Source organism: Canis aureus, chromosome 4, assembly GCF_053574225.1.
Source record: "Canis aureus isolate CA01 chromosome 4, VMU_Caureus_v.1.0, whole genome shotgun sequence".
NCBI classification, from domain to species: domain Eukaryota; kingdom Metazoa; phylum Chordata; class Mammalia; order Carnivora; family Canidae; genus Canis; species Canis aureus.
The window spans coordinates 76,954,024-76,971,916 of NC_135614.1; the positions used below are offsets into that span (position 1 = coordinate 76,954,024).

A 17,893-nucleotide genomic window follows, 5' to 3' on the forward strand; every position below is an offset into this window, starting at 1 on the left:
TACCCAGGCACGCCAAGGTGTCTTATTTTTAAAAGAAGCTTATGGAAGCTTTAGAAGCTATAGGGCAGGAAAAAACATCTTCTAAAGATACATAAATATTCAGTTTTATTGATACAACTGGCATATTTTTTGAGAGAGAGCAAGCCAGTAAGGGGGTATAGAGGGAAAGGAGAGAGAATCTGAAGTAGGCTCCATGCCCAGTGTAGAGCCTCACTCAAGGCTCAGTCTCACAACCCCGAGATCATGACCTGAGCTGAAATCAAGAGTCAGGCACGTAACTGGCTGAGCCACCCAGGTACCCCAACATATCCTTAAATGATACAGTTCGGGGGAACCCAGCTTGCTCAGACAGTAGAGCATGTGACGCTTGATTTCAGGGTTATGAGATCAAGCCCCATATTGGGTTATAGAGCTTACTTGAAAAAATTAAATGGCACAATTAATGGTTTTAAGTATTGTTCATGGAGTTGTACAGCCATCACCACAATCAATTTTTGAACCATTAGCAGTCCCTCTCTATTTTCCTTGCAACCCCTACCTCTACCCATAGGCAACCACAATATACTTTCTGTCTGTAGACTTATTCTGGAGATTTCATTAAAATGGAGTCATACAAAAAATAAATAAATAAAAATAAATGGAATCATACTGTGTGGGGGTTTTTGTCTGCCTACTTTCACTTACAATGTTTTCAAGCTTCATGCGTGTTACAGCATGTATCAGTACTTTTTTCATTTCATGGCTGGGTAATAGTCCATTGTATGAATGTGTAACATTGTCCATTTATCAGTGGATAGACATTGGTGGTGTTTCCACTTTTGGGCTATCATGAATACTGCTGCTAAGAGTATTTGTGTAGAAGTTTTAAAATACAATTTCAAAAAATAAGAACAAGCGTAATGTACACATTTTATAACTCACTTTTTTCATTTATGTCAACTTAAAAATAAAGGTAAGATTATTTTTCATGACAGCATAGTATTCTCTTATGTAGCCATGTAATTTTCTTTCTAACTTGTCCCATCTTGTTAGATATTTAGGTTCTTTCCAGAGTTTCTCTAACATAATTATTACATTAGCCATCCTTGAGGCTGTATTATTACATACATCATAATTAGTTGCTAATAATAATATTTCCAGAAATGGAAGTACTTGTTTGAAAGAGACCTGTACTGAATACTGTAATTTCGGTGGTTTTCAGACTTTTTGAAATATCTTTTTACTCAGTAATTATTGAAGACTCCAAAGAGCTTTTGCTTATGTAGGTTTTAGCTGTCATGATTTCACCATATTAAAATTAAAACTGAAGTTTAAAATGACATTTTAACTATATAAACATATCAACTAATTACATTACATTAAATGTATTTAATAAATATAAAATGGCGAAAACCATAAAATAACTATTTCTTCACCAAAATAATGAAAATGACAGCTTTTACATTTTTGCAATTTAATGTCTTGCTTAAGAGAAAGCAGCATGATTCTCATGTGCTTCTGTTTTCAGTTTGTTGTGATAGCACATTTTGCCTCTGGATAACTCCATTGTAAAATTCAAAAGAGAATAAGAATGGAAAAGGTAAATTTTGTCTTATGTTACCAAGACATGGATCCTCTGACCTGCCATCAGGGACCATCTGAAGTTCTTAGACCACACTTTGAAAATGACTGTTATAACATTAAAGCTTCTGCCAACGAGAGAGTGAAATATGAAATCCTTTTAGTTTTTTTGTTTTCAAATAGAAATTTGGGGGAAGAGGGGGAAATCTTTTCATACTTGTTTCTGTTCAGTTTGAATTGTAATTATATTACTGGCAAATTTTCAAAAATTTTGAGCATAGTTGACATACAATACTACATTAGTTTTAGGTGTTACAACATAGTGATTCAGTAAGTTTATACTTTATGCTATGCTTACCACAAGTGTAGCTACCATCTGTTCTCAGACGACATTGTTAACAATATCACTGAGTTATTCTGTATTTGTTATTCTGTGCCTTTTATTCCTGTGATTTACTCATTTCATAACTAGAAGCCTGTATTTCCTCTTCACCCATTTTGCCCATCCTTTCACAACCTTCCCCTGTGGCAAACATCAATTCTATTTATAGATCTAATGTTGCCTTTTGTTTGTTTATTCACTTGGGTTTTTTTTTTAGATTCCACAAGTGAATGAAATCATATGTTTGTCTTTCTTAGTCTGACTTATTTCACTTAGCATAATACCTTCTATGTCTATCCATGTTGTTCCAAATGGGCAATCTTATCCTTTCTTATGGCTGCATAATATTCCTATATATGTCTGTGTTTTCCTGTTCACATATTCCTTATCTATTTGTGTATCAGTGAACACTTTGGTTGCTTCCATATCTTGGCTATTGTAAATGCTGCAGTAAACATAGGAGTGCACATATCTTTTCAAATTAGTGTTTTTATTTTCTTTGGGTAGGTACATAGTAGTGGAATTATTGGATCATAAGGTATTTTTGTTTTCTATAGTGGTTGCACCAATTTACATTCCCATCAGCAGTGTACGAGGGTTCCTTTTCCCCCCACATCCTGTCAACCTCTTGTTTATTTCATAAGTTGAACTTTATTTCATGTTTGACCACTTACATTTCTTGGTAAATTGCCTATTCATTTTTTTATTTTTTTACTTACCAGTTGATTTGTACAGACACTGTATTGTAGTTATAAACCTATTATTAATGTGTTATCTTCAGATACTTTATTTTTTAATATGTTTATATATAATATATCAGTCTCATTTTTATGATAATCTGCCTTTGTAATCCATTTTAAATTCTCTGTACTTAGATTATGGAGCTTTTCCTCTTTTGCTGATGTATCAAATATTAAGCATCTAATGGTATGCTAGAAAATTGTACATACTGTGTTAGGCACTGAGTATGAATTGGTAAGCAATGGATAAAAATCTGTGCCTTCATGTAACTTAAATGTTTGTGTTCAGTAATAAAAGTAAACCATTCAAAACTGGAATGAATGTGGTTTTCCAGAACCTTCAACCTGTTTTTATTCATTTTCTCTCAAGGCCTAAATAACAGAGAAGTATGTTTCTATACTACTTTTGAGTAGTATAGAATGACCTAAAAAACACTGCTTATTCCCAACCCGAGGAAATTGGTAGTTTCTGCAAAAAGCTACTTGAGAAGCATACTTCTCTCTCTCTTTTCTTTTGGGGGGGGGTGAGTGGGGTGGGAAGGGAGGAGCATCCTTCTGTTGTATATTAAACAAATTTGTCTATAAAACCTTAATGCTTAATGCTATCAATTTGCTTTAGAGACAGGATTTCCCTTGGGACAAGTTATCAGTATCCTAGTTTGAAGCTAAAAGTGAAGACAGAAGTGAGAGTGAGTGAGCTAGTTAAAAATTAGATTCTGAAAATGACTATTAAAGCAGAGGTCATACAATAGCTACCCACAGTCCAAGTTCAGCCTGTGGGTGTTTCATTTGATATACATGGCACTTATTTTTATTTTTGTGTTTTTAAAGATTTTATTTATTTGAGACAGCACAAGGGGAGCGGGCGGGGGGAGGGGGTGTGGAGCAGATTCCCCACCAAACAGGGAACCTGATGCCCTGGGATCATGCCCTGAGCCAAAGGCAGACGCTTAACTAACTAAGCCACCCAGCCACCTCTATGTGGTATTTCTAATCCTGATGATCTTGGGATTGCAAACCTGTATTCCCTTATGGCAGTAATTAATAGGGACTAAGTAGCAGCTGTTCGCTGTTCTCTCTAGCCAGAACATATACTTCCTTTTTTTCCCTTAAAATTTTTATTTAAATTCTAGTTCTTTAATGAACATATGCTTTCTCCTTGACCATAGTCCTTTCCACCTTTAATATGTCCCCCAGGAATCCCTGGGTGGCGCAGTGGTTTGGCACCTGCCTTTGGCCCAGGGCACGATCCTGGAGACCCGGGATCGAATCCCACATCGGACTCCCGGTGCATGGAGCCTGCTTCTCCCTCTGCCTGTGTCTCTGCCTCTCTCTCTCTCTTTCTCTGTGACTATCATAAATAAATAAATAAATATTTAAAAAATAATAATAATATGTCCCCCAAAATGAGACAGAATATGAGTTGCCATTTATCATTGTCTTGCACTGTTATTTTTCTTCATAGTAGACAAATGTCTTTGTGTACGCTTGTATCATAAATGAGGACTTTAAAAGTAGGCTTTAGGGATGCTCGGGTGGCTCAGGAGTTGGAGCATCTGCCTTTGTCTCAGGGTGTAATCCCAAGGTCCAGGAATTGAGTTCTGCATTGGGCTCCCAGTGAGGAACCTGTTTCTCCCTCTGCCTATGTCTCTGCCTCTCCCTGTGTATCTCTCAGAATAAATAAATAAAATCGAAATGAATGAATGAAGGCTTAAGAGATTGTCTCTAAGGAGAAAATAGGAGAGAGCCCATTTCTTCGGAGACAGAAAATTCCTGAATGTGTGTTTCAGGTCTTTCATTCAACACACATTACTGGTCTGGCCACTCTAAGTAGGCATTTAAGTTTACAGTCTTTCTCTTAAAGAGGGCAAGGTTAGAAGGAAGGAACTCTGAGGTTTCTGATATTCGTTCCTTTGACTTTGGCATTCGGCTCTGAAGTTTTATGTTGCTTTTCTCTTAGTTTTCTCGCCTCTTTTCACTCGTATATACTTCCATTTACTTACAGATGAAAGCAAATAAAGGATTTTAAATACAGTAGGGGAAAAGAAACATGTTAGCTAAGCTGATTTGGGTCAGGTTTTTTTTTTTTTTTTTAAGATTTTATTTATTTATTCATGATAATCACACAGAGAGAGAGAGAAGCAGAGACACGGGCAGAGGGAGAAGCAGGCTCCATGCAGGAGCCCGACGTGGGATCCGATCCCAGGTCTCCAGGATCACACCCCGGGCCAAAGGCAGGCGCTAAACCGCTGCGCCACCCAGGGATGCCTGGGGCAGTTTTTTTTTTTTTTAATTACATTTTTTGTCATTATTGACGTAAGTTCTTGGGTTGTATTTTTCTTAAAGGCTTGTAATATCATTCTCCATTTTCAGGCGTTATGAAGAGGACATGTACTGGAGAAGAATGGAGGAAGAACAACACCATTGGGATGATCGCCGCCGAATGCCTGATGGAGGATATCCTCATGGTCCTCCAGGCCCATTAGGCCTTCTAGGAGTCCGACCAGGCATGCCTCCTCAGCCACAGGGGCCTGCAGTGAGTGTCCATGTAGTTTATATAAGGGGGTGAAAGTGTAAAATTGGTTCAGCATTAGAAGATAACAGTTTGGGGGAGCTAATTCTTAGATTTAATCTCATTCTCAGCGTAATTTTTTTATCTGATTCAGAATTTTCCCTCCTTTTATTATAATTTCCCAATTCATGTCTTTATATGTAAGGACTTCACAGAGTTTCTTGAACCTTTCTTACTTTCAGCATAAGCCAAACAGGAACAGAGCTTGTTTTGTTGAGTGTTCTTTAACATTAGAGATTTTCTTTCCTTTTTTCTTCTTGAGATTAGCAAGAATCACCAATTTTGAAGTCAGCTGCTTTGCCTTCAGAATTATCTCCCCATTACAGTTGATGAGAGTCTTTTTGCTTCAAATCCTGACCATCTAAAACCTACTACTGCTTCTGAATTGAGTGCAGGATAAGGAGTAGGTAAATGGTTCCACATGAGTATCACAGTTGCTATACTAGGAAAACTATAGAAAAGATGTATCTTGAGAGTATGTGTTGCATAGAAGCTGTGTAAAAGAAGAGACACCGGGTGATGAGGAACATTTCATAGAGGTTCAGACTATAAAACAATAAGAGGATTTTTTTTTTTCTGTTTTCCAGAGAACATTTAGCAGAAATCAGCAAATTCCTTCTCTTTAACTTACTCTTTCTCATTTGTCTTTACACAGAACAAGCATTTGTAAGCACTGTTTTATTTTTATCAAAGCCAAAAAAAGTTTCACAATCACTGGTCTTTAAAGTTGAGTAAAAAAGCATATCAGAACCTTAGATAATGGTGTTGGGCAAAGTATGTGTATATACAGAGATATGCATGCATATATAATCATCTGACTCTTGATAGTATATAACTTCAAAGTTTGCGGTTTTATTTTTACTGAAATAGAAAAGAGGAACATAGTTTTAAATGGACATTTTGCATAGTTGACTTTCTTATCAAAAAGCTATGACAAGCATATGTATAGCTGAAAAATAGTAGTTTACTTTTGCTCAGGAAACATTGTTTTTAAATGAAGTAACTTTTTTTCTCTAGCCCTTACGTCGTCCTGACTCTTCTGATGACCGTTATGTAATGACAAAACATGCAACCATTTATCCAACTGAAGAGGAATTACAGGCAGTTCAGAAAATTGTTTCTATCACTGAACGCGCTTTAAAACTTGTTTCAGACAGTTTGTCTGAACATGAGAAGAGCAAGAGCAAAGAGGGAGATGATAAGAAAGAGGGAGGTAAAGACAGGTGTGTTTTCAGAGTTACTTACTTTGCATATTTTTGTTTTTCCTTCCATGGACTTCTTACACTTGAAATAAAAAGGTACAAGGACTAAAAACTCTGGTGTGAGTGTACGTCTTGTCTTGTTTGAGTAGATATTTAATGTATTTAGGTGTTTTTTGCTAAAATGAGAAATACACCGTTCCTTACAATCGCCAATCTTGATTTTACTCCTTTTATTTTGATTTATATAAAACTATTTTGAGTCTTTTTTCAAAGCAGCTTTTGTAATTGCATTCAGCTGCTCTTCAGTTTTTGTTGCATTGCATCTGTCCTATGTTCAGTTTTTGTTTTAGCAACTTGTTTCCTTAATGCGTTAACCATAGGCATGAAAAAACTTAAGCTTTGAAGCGCCTTTTTTGGGGGAGGGACCCCAAGATGGGGCTTGAACTCATGACCCTGAGATCAAGAGTTAGACACTTAACCAACTGAGCCACTCAGGCAGGCACCCCTAAAAACATCTTTCATAACAAGTTTTGCATTGTGATCTACAAGTTCTCATTTTCCTTTTATCATTTGGAAATATTTTTATATTAAAAATAACTTTTGGGGCATGTGGGTGGCTCAGTTAAGCATCCAACTATTTTTTTTTTTTTTTTTTTTTTTTAGCATCCAACTTTTGATCTCACCTCAGGTCTCAATCTCAGGGTCATGAGTTAGGAAAAAAAAAAAAGAACCACCGCCATGACTCTTACTCTGATTTGTAAAATGAAACACAGAAATGTTAATGTTCTTTGAAACTGTCCCTGTGAGAACTTAGCTCTTTATGTATTCATATTTCTTATCTAAATGAAGGATACTTCTTAAAAATATTAAGTATTTTTAAACTGTAGTTGGTGAAACTTTTAATAGTATAAAAATTATTTAATTTATTATTGTATATTTAGGGATTATCATGGCTCTGGTTGAGGAGAGAAATGTCATAATATAATTTGATTTCACTGCAGAGCTTTAAAAGGAGTTTTGCGAGTGGGAGTATTGGCAAAAGGATTACTTCTCCGAGGAGATAGAAATGTCAACCTTGTTTTGCTGTGCTCTGAGAAACCTTCAAAGACATTATTAAGCCGTATTGCAGAAAACCTACCCAAACAGCTTGCTGTAAGTATTATGGAAATGTTCATTTTTGCCCCTTGTCTGGTTCAGAAGTTTTTGGCAGGACTAACTGTGCTTCAGCCTAAACCTAAGCCAGCCTTTAAATTTTTGGCTTGACTTTCCATATTGAGTTTTTTGTTTCGTTGTGCAAATTGGTAGAACTATTTTCTACTTTGTCTTTTTAGGTTTTATAGTGCTTGTATTTGACATGAAGCCATCTTGCTAATTTATTTTAAAATGTAAAATTGTAGCACATGTCTCATCCTGTTTTTTTCCCCAAGATTTGACGCATAAGAAAGAAGGTACTGAGGACAGAAAATGGTCTTTCTTTTTTTTGTTGTTAAAAATAAAGGCCCTGTATAGCAAACATAAAATTTTAAAATCTGTGAACCTCTTGCCCATTAGAATACATGTTTTTAATAAAATATAGTAAGAAATAGTCTTTCCATTTTGAATTTCCCTAGTTTTATTGTGATTTTTTTATTTTGTTTTTGTTCTATGTTTATGATAGGAATTCTCCTGTTTCCATCTAGCAAATCATAGCAATGGACAATTAGTAGAATATCCCATTTTGGTCATACAAAAGCAAACCTTTTTTTTTTTTTTTTTTTTTTTTATTTATTTATGATAGTCACACAGAGAGAGAGAGAGGCAGAGACATAGGCAGAGGGAGAAGCAGGCTCCATGCACCAGGAGCCCGACGTGGGATTCGATCCTGGGTCTCCAGGATCGCGCCCTGGGCCAAAGGCAGGCACTAAACCGCTGCGCCACCCAGGGTTCCCCAAAAGCAAACTTTTTTTTTTTTTGTCTTAAGTTTGAATTCTAAAAAATTTTATATGTGAGTTTGTCAGAATCTCAGATTTGGCTTTAGAGTGAATATTCTGTGGAGTGCCCGGGTGGCACAGTCTGGCTCTTGGTTTTGGCTCGCATCATGAGATCGAGCCCCACTTTGGGCTTGGCCCTTAGCACAGAGTCTGCTTAAGTCTCTCTCCCTCAATGAACTAGGGGTGGTGGAAGGGGAGGTGGGCGGGGGGTGGGGGTGACTGGGTGACGGGCACTGAGGGGGGCACTTGATGGGATGGCACTGGGTGTTATTCTATATGTTGGCAAATTGAACACCAATAAAAAATAAATTTATTTTTTAAAAAAAGTCTCTCTCCCTCTCTTTTGCACCTGCCCCCCTGCACTTACTTGTATATTTGCTCTCTCTCTCCCCACCTCAAAAATATAAATCTTCAAAAAATAAATATTCCTTGAATAATTGATATAATTTATTTTAAAACCTTGCAGTTTGGGATCCCGGGTGGCTCAGCGGTTTAGTGCCTGCCTTCGGCCCAGGGCATGGTCCTGGAGTCCCGGGATCAAGTCCCCTATCAGGCTACCTGCATGGAGCCTGCTTCTCCATCTACCTATGTCTCTGCCTCTCTGTCTCTGTGTCTCTCATGAATAAATAAATAAATAATCTAAAAATAAAGTAAAATAAAACCTTGCAGTTTAATTAGGTATTCTAAATCCAAGGATTGACATTTCATTGGTAATGTGATATGTATTTTACAGCAATGAGTCAGAATAAATAGTACTTGACCACAGCAGAGCAACTGGTAACAAAGGGTGGTGAAGCACAGTATTGAACTTAAGCTCTGACACCTCTAATACTGTTGTTTACCTTATATTACCCTTGTTCCAGATACGAAGTTTCTTATTGTGGATAAGTCTTTTAAGTTCTAAGAGCCAGCAGAATTGGCATTGTTGTATCTGTTTCTTATCCCTCTTTTGAGGCAGCTAGGGCAATGGAGTGTGAGATAGGGGGAGAGGAAAATGTTTGAGGACCTTGAGAGAATTATATAGTTTGCTAGAAATACCTCGATCTTAATTGTGATGCTTAGTAAAACTACAAGGCAGGAAATACATCCTAAGGAAATAATCAAGCAGTTAGGCTAAAAGTAAAATACTCTTTCCAAATATACTTATAACTCTATAAGTGGGTTAAAAAAAAGAAGAATTCTTCATTTATTTAATAGTATGTACCAGGCACTGGTTTTTTTGTTTGTTTCTTAAGATTTTATTTACTGGGATCCCTGGGTAGCGCAGGGGTTTGGCGCCTGCCTTTGGCCCAGAGTGTGATCCTGGAGACCTGGGATCGAGTCCCACGTCGGGCTCCCGGTGCATGGAGCCTGCTTCTCCCTCTGCCTGTGTCTCTGCCTCTCTCTGCCTCTCTCTCTCTCTCTGTGTGACTATCATAAATAAATAAAAATTAAAAGAAAAAAAAAGATTTTATTTACTTATTAGAGAGAGAGCCATGAGCTGGGGGAGGAGCAGAGGGAGAAGGAGAGAGAGAACCTCAAGAAGACTCCTGCTGACCTCAGATCCCACCACCACCACCAATGTGGGGCTTAATCCTTAGGACCCTGAGCCAAGGACTGACTGAGCCACCCACGCACCCTAATCAGGCACTGTTTTAAGGGGCTTATATAGTTAATTCATTTAGTCTTCCAACAGTTCTTTAGGCAATAATTTCTGTCCCATTTTACAAAAACAGGATAAGAAGAGTTAAATAATTTGTCTTCATGGTACTAGTAAATAACAGCTGAAATTTGAACTTAAATGCTATACTGTAAACACTCAATGTAATTTCTGTAGTTCTTCACTCGTTCATGGAAATTAGGGCTTATAATACCAACAAATTGTAGTGAATCCTGGTTTTTCTGGATGTTAATACTTTCTGCTCTCTGATTATAAAGTATAGATCTGTTGATTTCACAATGTATAGTGGGAATGATTGAATTCAAGTATTTATTGGTTTCGTTCAAATTCTGCAAATGTATGAATACTTAACTACCTAGATGCTATTTGTAGGTACAGTAACAAATACAGCAGTGTTTTCTTCTATCCAAGAATTTGTAATCAAAGAGGGATATATAGAAATAACTCCTCTGATACAAATAATGGTAAATAATTAGCTCAGCAAAGAATTCTAAAAGGAAAGTTAAGAGATTAATGATTTTTGCATTATTGCAAGACTTCTTTATTTTTTTTTTTTATTTATTTTTTTTTTTTGCAAGACTTCTTAGAGTAGTATATTATCTACTCCACATAAAATGGTTGAGGTAGGGGCACCTGGCTGGTTCAGTTGGTAGAGCATGCAAATCTTGATCTTGGGATTTTAAGTTTGAACCCCATGCTGAATATAAAGATTACTTCCAAAAAAAACAAACTTTTAAAAATAAATAAATACAGTGCTCGAGGTAGTGAGAAAATGAAAGAGCCATAATGAAACTGCTTTATCTGGTACTGTGAAAGGTCCAACTAATTTTTTTGTACTCTTCCATTATATAGGTCATAAGTCCTGAGAAGTATGACATAAAATGTGCTGTGTCTGAAGCGGCAATAATTTTAAATTCATGTGTGGAACCCAAAATGCAAGTCACTATCACCCTGACATCTCCAATTATTCGAGAAGAGAACATGAGGGAAGGAGGTTGGAAAGCCATTAAACATTCTATTTTTTCTATTACTTTTTTTTTTTTTTTTTTCATTTACCTACTCTTTAAGATGGCATTAAGCCCTAGAAGGCAACATGCTGGCATTACATATGAATTTGATAGATTTGGCTTATGCAGCAACCAGTTTTGCTTGAGATCATTTCCCAGAAAGTAAATGCTCTTTTTTAATAATGTACTTTTATATAAAACACGCACAGTATTATTGACTTTCTTGATTTTTTTCTTTTCTTGCTAACCTCAGATTTCTGGAAAAAAAAGTTCAAAATTATTCTTGCTGACATAGTGGACACATAAAAAATTAAAGAAATGTTGGTAGTAAGGGGCCACAAATTTAACTTCTATTAAGAAGTTCTTGTTCTTGCCTTGTCTTAAAAAAAAAGACAAGAGAGTTTCAGAAATAAAATTGGTTAAATACTCGTAATACTTATATTTTAAGAGGCATTGTTATATGTGTAATCATGGATTTGGCTTGTCCTGAGGTAAATATTTCTAGTTCTCTGAGGTTGCTCTTTGGTTTGGAGAGTTTTCATGAATGCAGAGCATCCTAATGCGCGTAGATTTGGGCATTTGATCCCAATATTATTATGCTAGAGATATTGAAAAATAAATGGTGTAGATGTAGTTAGTAAGTTATAGTACAGTTCAGGACTTTTAAACTTACTTTACAATTGTAGATTATGAAATCCTGCTGGTGCCAGCAATGTTGCTTTAGGGACTGTTCTGTAACATTTTCAAAGCTTCAAAAGCTTTTAAGCCAAAAAGCATGGTCAGTGTCTGCCTTATGTTGGTTCTGTTGTTTTATGGGTCAGATAAAATTTACTTTGTTTCCTTTCATGTTGTTTTTGTACATCTTTAACTTGTTGAGTTTGGAGTTATATAGTCTACACTAATATTTCTTTGTGATACAGATAGAGAACAAAATACTGTATATTAAATATTAAAATTATTTTGTCTAAAACAGTATCAGTAGGCTCTTAGTTACTGTCCCTTTACATTTGTTTTCTTACAGCAAAGCAATTTTTTTAAGGCACTGGGCTTTCCACAACCCAGCAAGATAACATTTTATTTAAAATGTGGTCCTTGGGAGACGTGTCTAATCTTGCATACATCATATATATACCATACCAGGACTTGTATGTTGTATAAGCTTTGCATCTTAAAAATAAATGCGTTTTGTGTAAAGGATATGAACATGAATTTCCACTCAAGGTCTGGCTGTGGATACTGAGGAAAAAACAGTTCCTGAGTCAATCTGGTCAATTCATATGCAACATATGACTCTTATGATTTGAAAAATAAATCTTCTTATATGATATAAATAAAAGTTGTTATACTTAGGATGAAATTATACTCATATAACCATTTTAACTATTTCAGGGCACATTTTGTCCAATTATATTTAACCTTAGTTAAATTTGTGCAATATTGAGTTATTACATTGCAAAAGTCTAAAGTTCATTTTGTATTTGTAGTAGAGTCTTTGATAACCTATCCCCTCTAAAGGAAACAAAATTATATTTTTGTCTGACCCAGACTTGAGTTAGAATTACTGTTCTGGATTTCATAAAATACTCTGGTGAGAGAAATGATCAGTCCAAAATTGGAAGATTTTACTTCAAGACACTGAGCTGAAAAGTTGGATGTGCAAAAAGTGTAGAAACATTGATAGTGTTCCTTGCTGCAGATAACTGCAGTAAACTATGTCTTTAGCTTCATTATGAAGATTGCTTCTTTCTTGGCTGCAGAATAACGGTATGTATTCTCTCTCACTGCAGCTCCCAATGCTCTGTGTCTTAAAACCACTTAAAGCCTATAGCTTGCTTTGGGGAGTTAGTACAGGGGGTAAGGAAGGCTTTGCCGGAAGAGCAATTATAAATCTTTAGACTTGCGACTTGCGCTGTGGTAGCCTTTTTAATGGTCCTGTTTAATACCAAAATTTATTTTTCAATTATTTAAAAGAAATTATGAAATTGCCCAAATAACTGTTAAACGCATGACAGATTTACTTTATGGTACTGTGTTTGACAGTTAAATGCTAAGTTAACAGTTAATTGACTTGAAGCTTGAAATGTTCGAAATGCTCTAACCCTTGCTACAGAGTCTTTTCTGCAGCAAGTAAGGTATGTGTGTGTTTTTTTCCACCTGTAGCTTATCAGGCCCGGTCCAAAGCCTTCTAGCAGAGGGGATTGATTCCTGTCAGGGGTTGCTGCCAAGACATCGGAAGGATTTTTGACCAAGGTTTTCAAAAGCTCAGTGTCACACCTGCCATTTGATTAAGGAGGGATTTTGGATGCAGAGTCTGGCATTTATTGTCCTTTGTGTGGCTGTTTTGTTTGTTTTGTCTTTGTCTATTCTAGAATTGAGCAGTGTTCACACTAGTTTTTAAATGGTTGTGGGTGGATTATATATTTTACATAACCATGTTAATTTAAATTAATATATTCCCATTAACTTTTAATCATAAAATAGTGTGGACACAGCATGTCTTCTAACTGGTGATTAACCCCTTAAAATTTATGAATTAGATTTATGTAGGGTAAGAATATGCTTTTTTTTTTAAATTAATTAACTGATTTTTGTTTTGTTAACTGGGTATTAGGCAACGAGTGTGATTTTTGTTTTGTTGTTTTTAGTACAATATACCTAAGGGGTTAATCCACTTGAAGTATAAAATGGGTGCAAAAATCCACACTCTAAATTCAACAGAAACTGTACTTCTAGCTCTTAATTTGTTTTTAAATTGCAATAGGTGTCTTGGCATCTTTGAAATTGTATCATTAATTAAAATTGTCAAAGTTACAAATGCTTATGTGCAAAAAAGAAAATTTTTCTTATGTATTGAAGGAAATTATAACATTGTGAAAATAACATTAGAAATTCAGAAACTTTTTTAGAAAGAGATTGCACATTGTCACCTATTTGCATCCTAGCTTTAGCAAATAATGTAAATAAGGGACATAGAAAAAGGGTCCTTCAGCAGTTCTGTAACCCCACTTTGAGGAGTGGTTTTTTTATTTCATTTTATTTCCTTCTTTTGTACTTCCTTAGTAGCTGTGCTTTCCTATATTCCTTTTTCTTATCATGATCAGAATAGCCCCATCTCTTATGTTCAATATGGTTCTTGCAGGTTTTGAGATTGTTCACTATTTTTTAAAAATCACTAATATTTTGCCTTGAGAGTTTCTTTTTAGTACCCAGATTCTTGTTTCCGTGTCAGTTTATAATGTTCTTTGATTATCTGTAAATTACCCTTGTAACATGTCTTCTGAAAAGTCTGCATCATCTGATTATTTGAGGAGCAAGAACTAAGAATAGAAAGCCCAGTGGATAGATTTATCATTTTTAGAATGTGCTTATGTTTTATCTACTTAAAATAAGGTCAGGTGTCTTTTAAGATAACTGAATGAATGCTCATGCAAAATATATTCAATTAAATATCTTGCCGAAAGTGGCAATAACTCTAAAATAAAATCGTCTTTAACTCCCTTTTTATTTTGTCTGCATTATTCATTTGGTACCCTCAATGATTTAGTAAATTATATCCTAAATACCCCGTAATTTTGGTGCACTTTAGCCAGAAGACTGGTAAATTCAGTAGATTACTCACATGGTATGTAATTATGCTGTATTTAAAAATTGTTTGTACTATTCAATCATTAAGAGCTATGAATTAGATTGACTTAGTTGCTATTTCGAATAGTTTGATTAGCAGGTATGCTGTTACTTTTATACATACTTTACAGATACATTTACATGAATATATAGTTGGCTATCTATCTGTCATGAATGTAAAGTTAACTTCTTGTCCTAGTTTAGGTTCAGATTTTCTCGTTTAAGATAGCTCCTTTAGGGACGCCTGGGTGGCTCAGCGGTTGAGCATCTGCCTTTGGCCCAGGATGTAATCCTGGAGTCCCATGTCAGGCTCCCTGCATGGAGCCTGCTTCTCCCTCTGCCTGTGTTTCTGCCTCTCTCTCTCTATCTCATAAATAAATAAAATCTTTAAAAAAAAAAAAAAAAAAAAGATCCTTTATGTTTTAATACAGTAATCTGATTTAAAATCAGTCATATAACTTTAGGGCATATGTATTATAATTTATCATCGAAGCATTCTGCTTACTGCATCTCTTCTTTTTTCTATACTTACCCAGTTTAACCATGTTGGTTCTTATTTCCCTTTTCCACTATACCCAGTTTCTCTCCAATTATCCTTTGGAGTATTATCTGGGAACGTTTTATTTTTTTTACTTTTTTTTTATTTTTTTTTTTCTGGGAACGTTTTAAAAGAGTATTTCATATTTCCTTAGAGCTAAAATTTCCTTGTAGAAGAGAAAGCATTGACCCTTAGAAATGCCTATTTGGGGCTTTTTTTTTTCTTTTTTTTTTTTTTTTAATTATTTATTACTGTATCAATCATTCCATACTTATTATTAGTTCTTTGCTATGTGAGCCCCAGAATAACCTATGACCATTTAGAATACTGAACAAACTCAATAGTTTATCATGAACTCTTATTTATTAAGGTGGATTTTTGTGTTCCCTCTTGTCTTGTCTTTGTGCTGGTGCGCTGTGTCCAGTAATCCTTCCTTTTGATTTTATTTTGGTGGGTAGGGTTTATTTGCAGAAATTACTTATTATATTTCTTAAGAGTCTAAATTCTCCTTTTGATTTTTACATTGGAGTATATAAATTTGCTGAAAATACTGGGTACATTAAAGTGCTGGTAAGCTTGCAAATGGCTCATGTGACACTGATGCTACTTTAAGGAAGTGTCTTGCTCACCTGGTCAAACACCCATTCCTCACTGCATTTTGCCAATTCAATCCATTTTAGATGTAACCTCGGGTATGGTGAAAGACCCACCGGACGTCTTGGACAGGCAAAAATGCCTTGACGCTCTGGCTGCTCTACGCCACGCTAAGTGGTTCCAGGTTCGGAACATCATTTTACTTTTTTCTTGTAGCCTTATGAGAGAGTAGTTCAGTACAACATGTTTAACTGTGTTTAAACATTTCAAAAGATTGCCCAAGCAATACTATTTTAAATTAAATCTCAGAAAATATGTTAATATAGAAAGCTGGCTATGAAGATCTGCATATTGCAGTTACTATTAATTTGACAATAACCTTAGGTTTGGGGGGCTGTTTTGTAGTTTGGGTTTTTTTATTTTTTTTTTTTAGTGGCTATTTTAAAGTTTACTTGTTCAGGAACATCACATGTTTGTGTATATATATTATATTCCATAAGGCTGCAGATTAACTTTTGCTTTAAATAATGGAATATGTGTTTAAAGCTTTGTGTATAGTTTTAAGATTTTTTCCCCTCTTTCTCTAAGTTAATAAGTGTAGGGAGTGAAAGGTGAGGAAGCAGCTGTTTGGTTTAGTGACTTTGCAGTCATGCAAAGGCACAGAAGGGAAACCAAACAGATTTCCTTAACCTTTCAGTCCCTAGACAAACTTTTTAGCTCTTTACTTTTTCTTTTATTTCTAATGTAGGCAGATTTTTTTTTTAAGTTTACTGTTTTAAATGAACATAGGTCAAGGTTCACAGGGGATCAAGAAATATTATTCTTGTATAATCTGTTTACTTTGACCTAAAATACCAGCTTTTAAATACTAACCCTGGCATAAAATACTGCTGTAAATGGCAGCTCATTGAATCTAATTTTAAGTGTGGTTATTTTTGTTTTATTTTTATCTGAGCTTCCATTGAACAGTGGTATTTTAACTTTTCTTCATCAAGGGATATTTTCAATATTTCTAAGGTTAATTCACCTGGGTTTTTGTGTTGCTCTCAAGGCTAGAGCTAATGGTCTGCAGTCCTGTGTGATTATCATACGTATTCTCCGGGACCTCTGTCAGCGAGTTCCAACATGGTCTGATTTTCCAAGCTGGGTAAGTAGTATGTAATTTTTATGGTGTGAAAAATAAACATTTAGGAAATACTTGCACAGTTTTTATAATCTCCTCTTACATTGAATTATCAATTTTATTTTCATTTTCTAAATACGGTTTCTTTCCTCATTTAGTGGGGGTCATAGTGTGTCTAATTTTCTGAGATTGTACTATTTAAAGAATTGCACCTGATGTTTCTTCTTTTTGTCTTTATTTTCTAAAATAACAGCAGTCATTAGTTTGCTTTTACTTATGTAAAAGTACAAAGACTAAAAGTAAGCAATTAATCTCCCTATCCAGGGTTCTGTTGACAATTTTTTAAAATAATGTGTAGGGGTGCCTGTAGGTCAGTTAAGCATCTAACTTAGGCTCAGGTCATGATCTCAATATCCTGATAAGGAGTCCCTCATTGGGCTTCCCACTGAGTAGGGAGTCTGCTTGTCCTTCTCTCTCTTTCCCCATGCATGCACTTTGTCCCTCTCAAATAAATAAATATTTATTTTAGAAAAATAATGTATAAAAGTTTAAAATTTCAAGAATTCAGAAAGATAGATTGTGAAATAAAATATGAAGAAGAGGGATCCCTGGGTGGTGCAGCGGTTTGGCGCCTGCCTTTGGCCCACGGCGTGATCCTAGAGACCCGGGATCGAATCCCACGTCAGGCTCCAGGTGCATGGAGCCTGCTTCTCCCTCTGCCTGTGTCTCTGCCTCTCTCTCTATATATATATGACTATCATAAATAAATTAAAAAATATATATATTTAAAAAAAATATAAAGAAAAAATGTGCAAAGTTAGGAATTTCAAATAATGCAGAAAGGCACCAAAAAGTGAAAGTCTTCTCATTATTTAATTGCAAATTATCTTTAACAGTTTGTTGTGATTACTTCCAGGATAA

At 35.4% G+C, this 17,893-nt stretch overlaps 1 protein-coding gene across 4 annotated transcripts in view; it reads left to right on the plus strand.

Annotated features, from left to right (window-relative positions):
- Window positions 1–17,893, plus strand: part of ZFR (zinc finger RNA binding protein) — an 86,123-nt gene that overhangs the window by 43,666 nt on the left and 24,564 nt on the right. For 3 of the 4 annotated variants that reach the window (XM_077896335.1, XM_077896336.1, XM_077896337.1), the window contains 6 exons: window positions 5,056–5,218; window positions 6,272–6,477; window positions 7,458–7,608; window positions 10,939–11,080; window positions 15,936–16,033; window positions 16,901–16,996. In XM_077896335.1, coding sequence (XP_077752461.1) covers window positions 5,056–5,218; window positions 6,272–6,477; window positions 7,458–7,608; window positions 10,939–11,080; window positions 15,936–16,033; window positions 16,901–16,996 — 856 coding nt within the window. The remainder of the gene's footprint in view (window positions 1–5,055; window positions 5,219–6,271; window positions 6,478–7,457; window positions 7,609–10,938; window positions 11,081–15,935; window positions 16,034–16,900; window positions 16,997–17,893) is intronic. The other variant, XR_013378707.1, reaches the window with a different exon arrangement.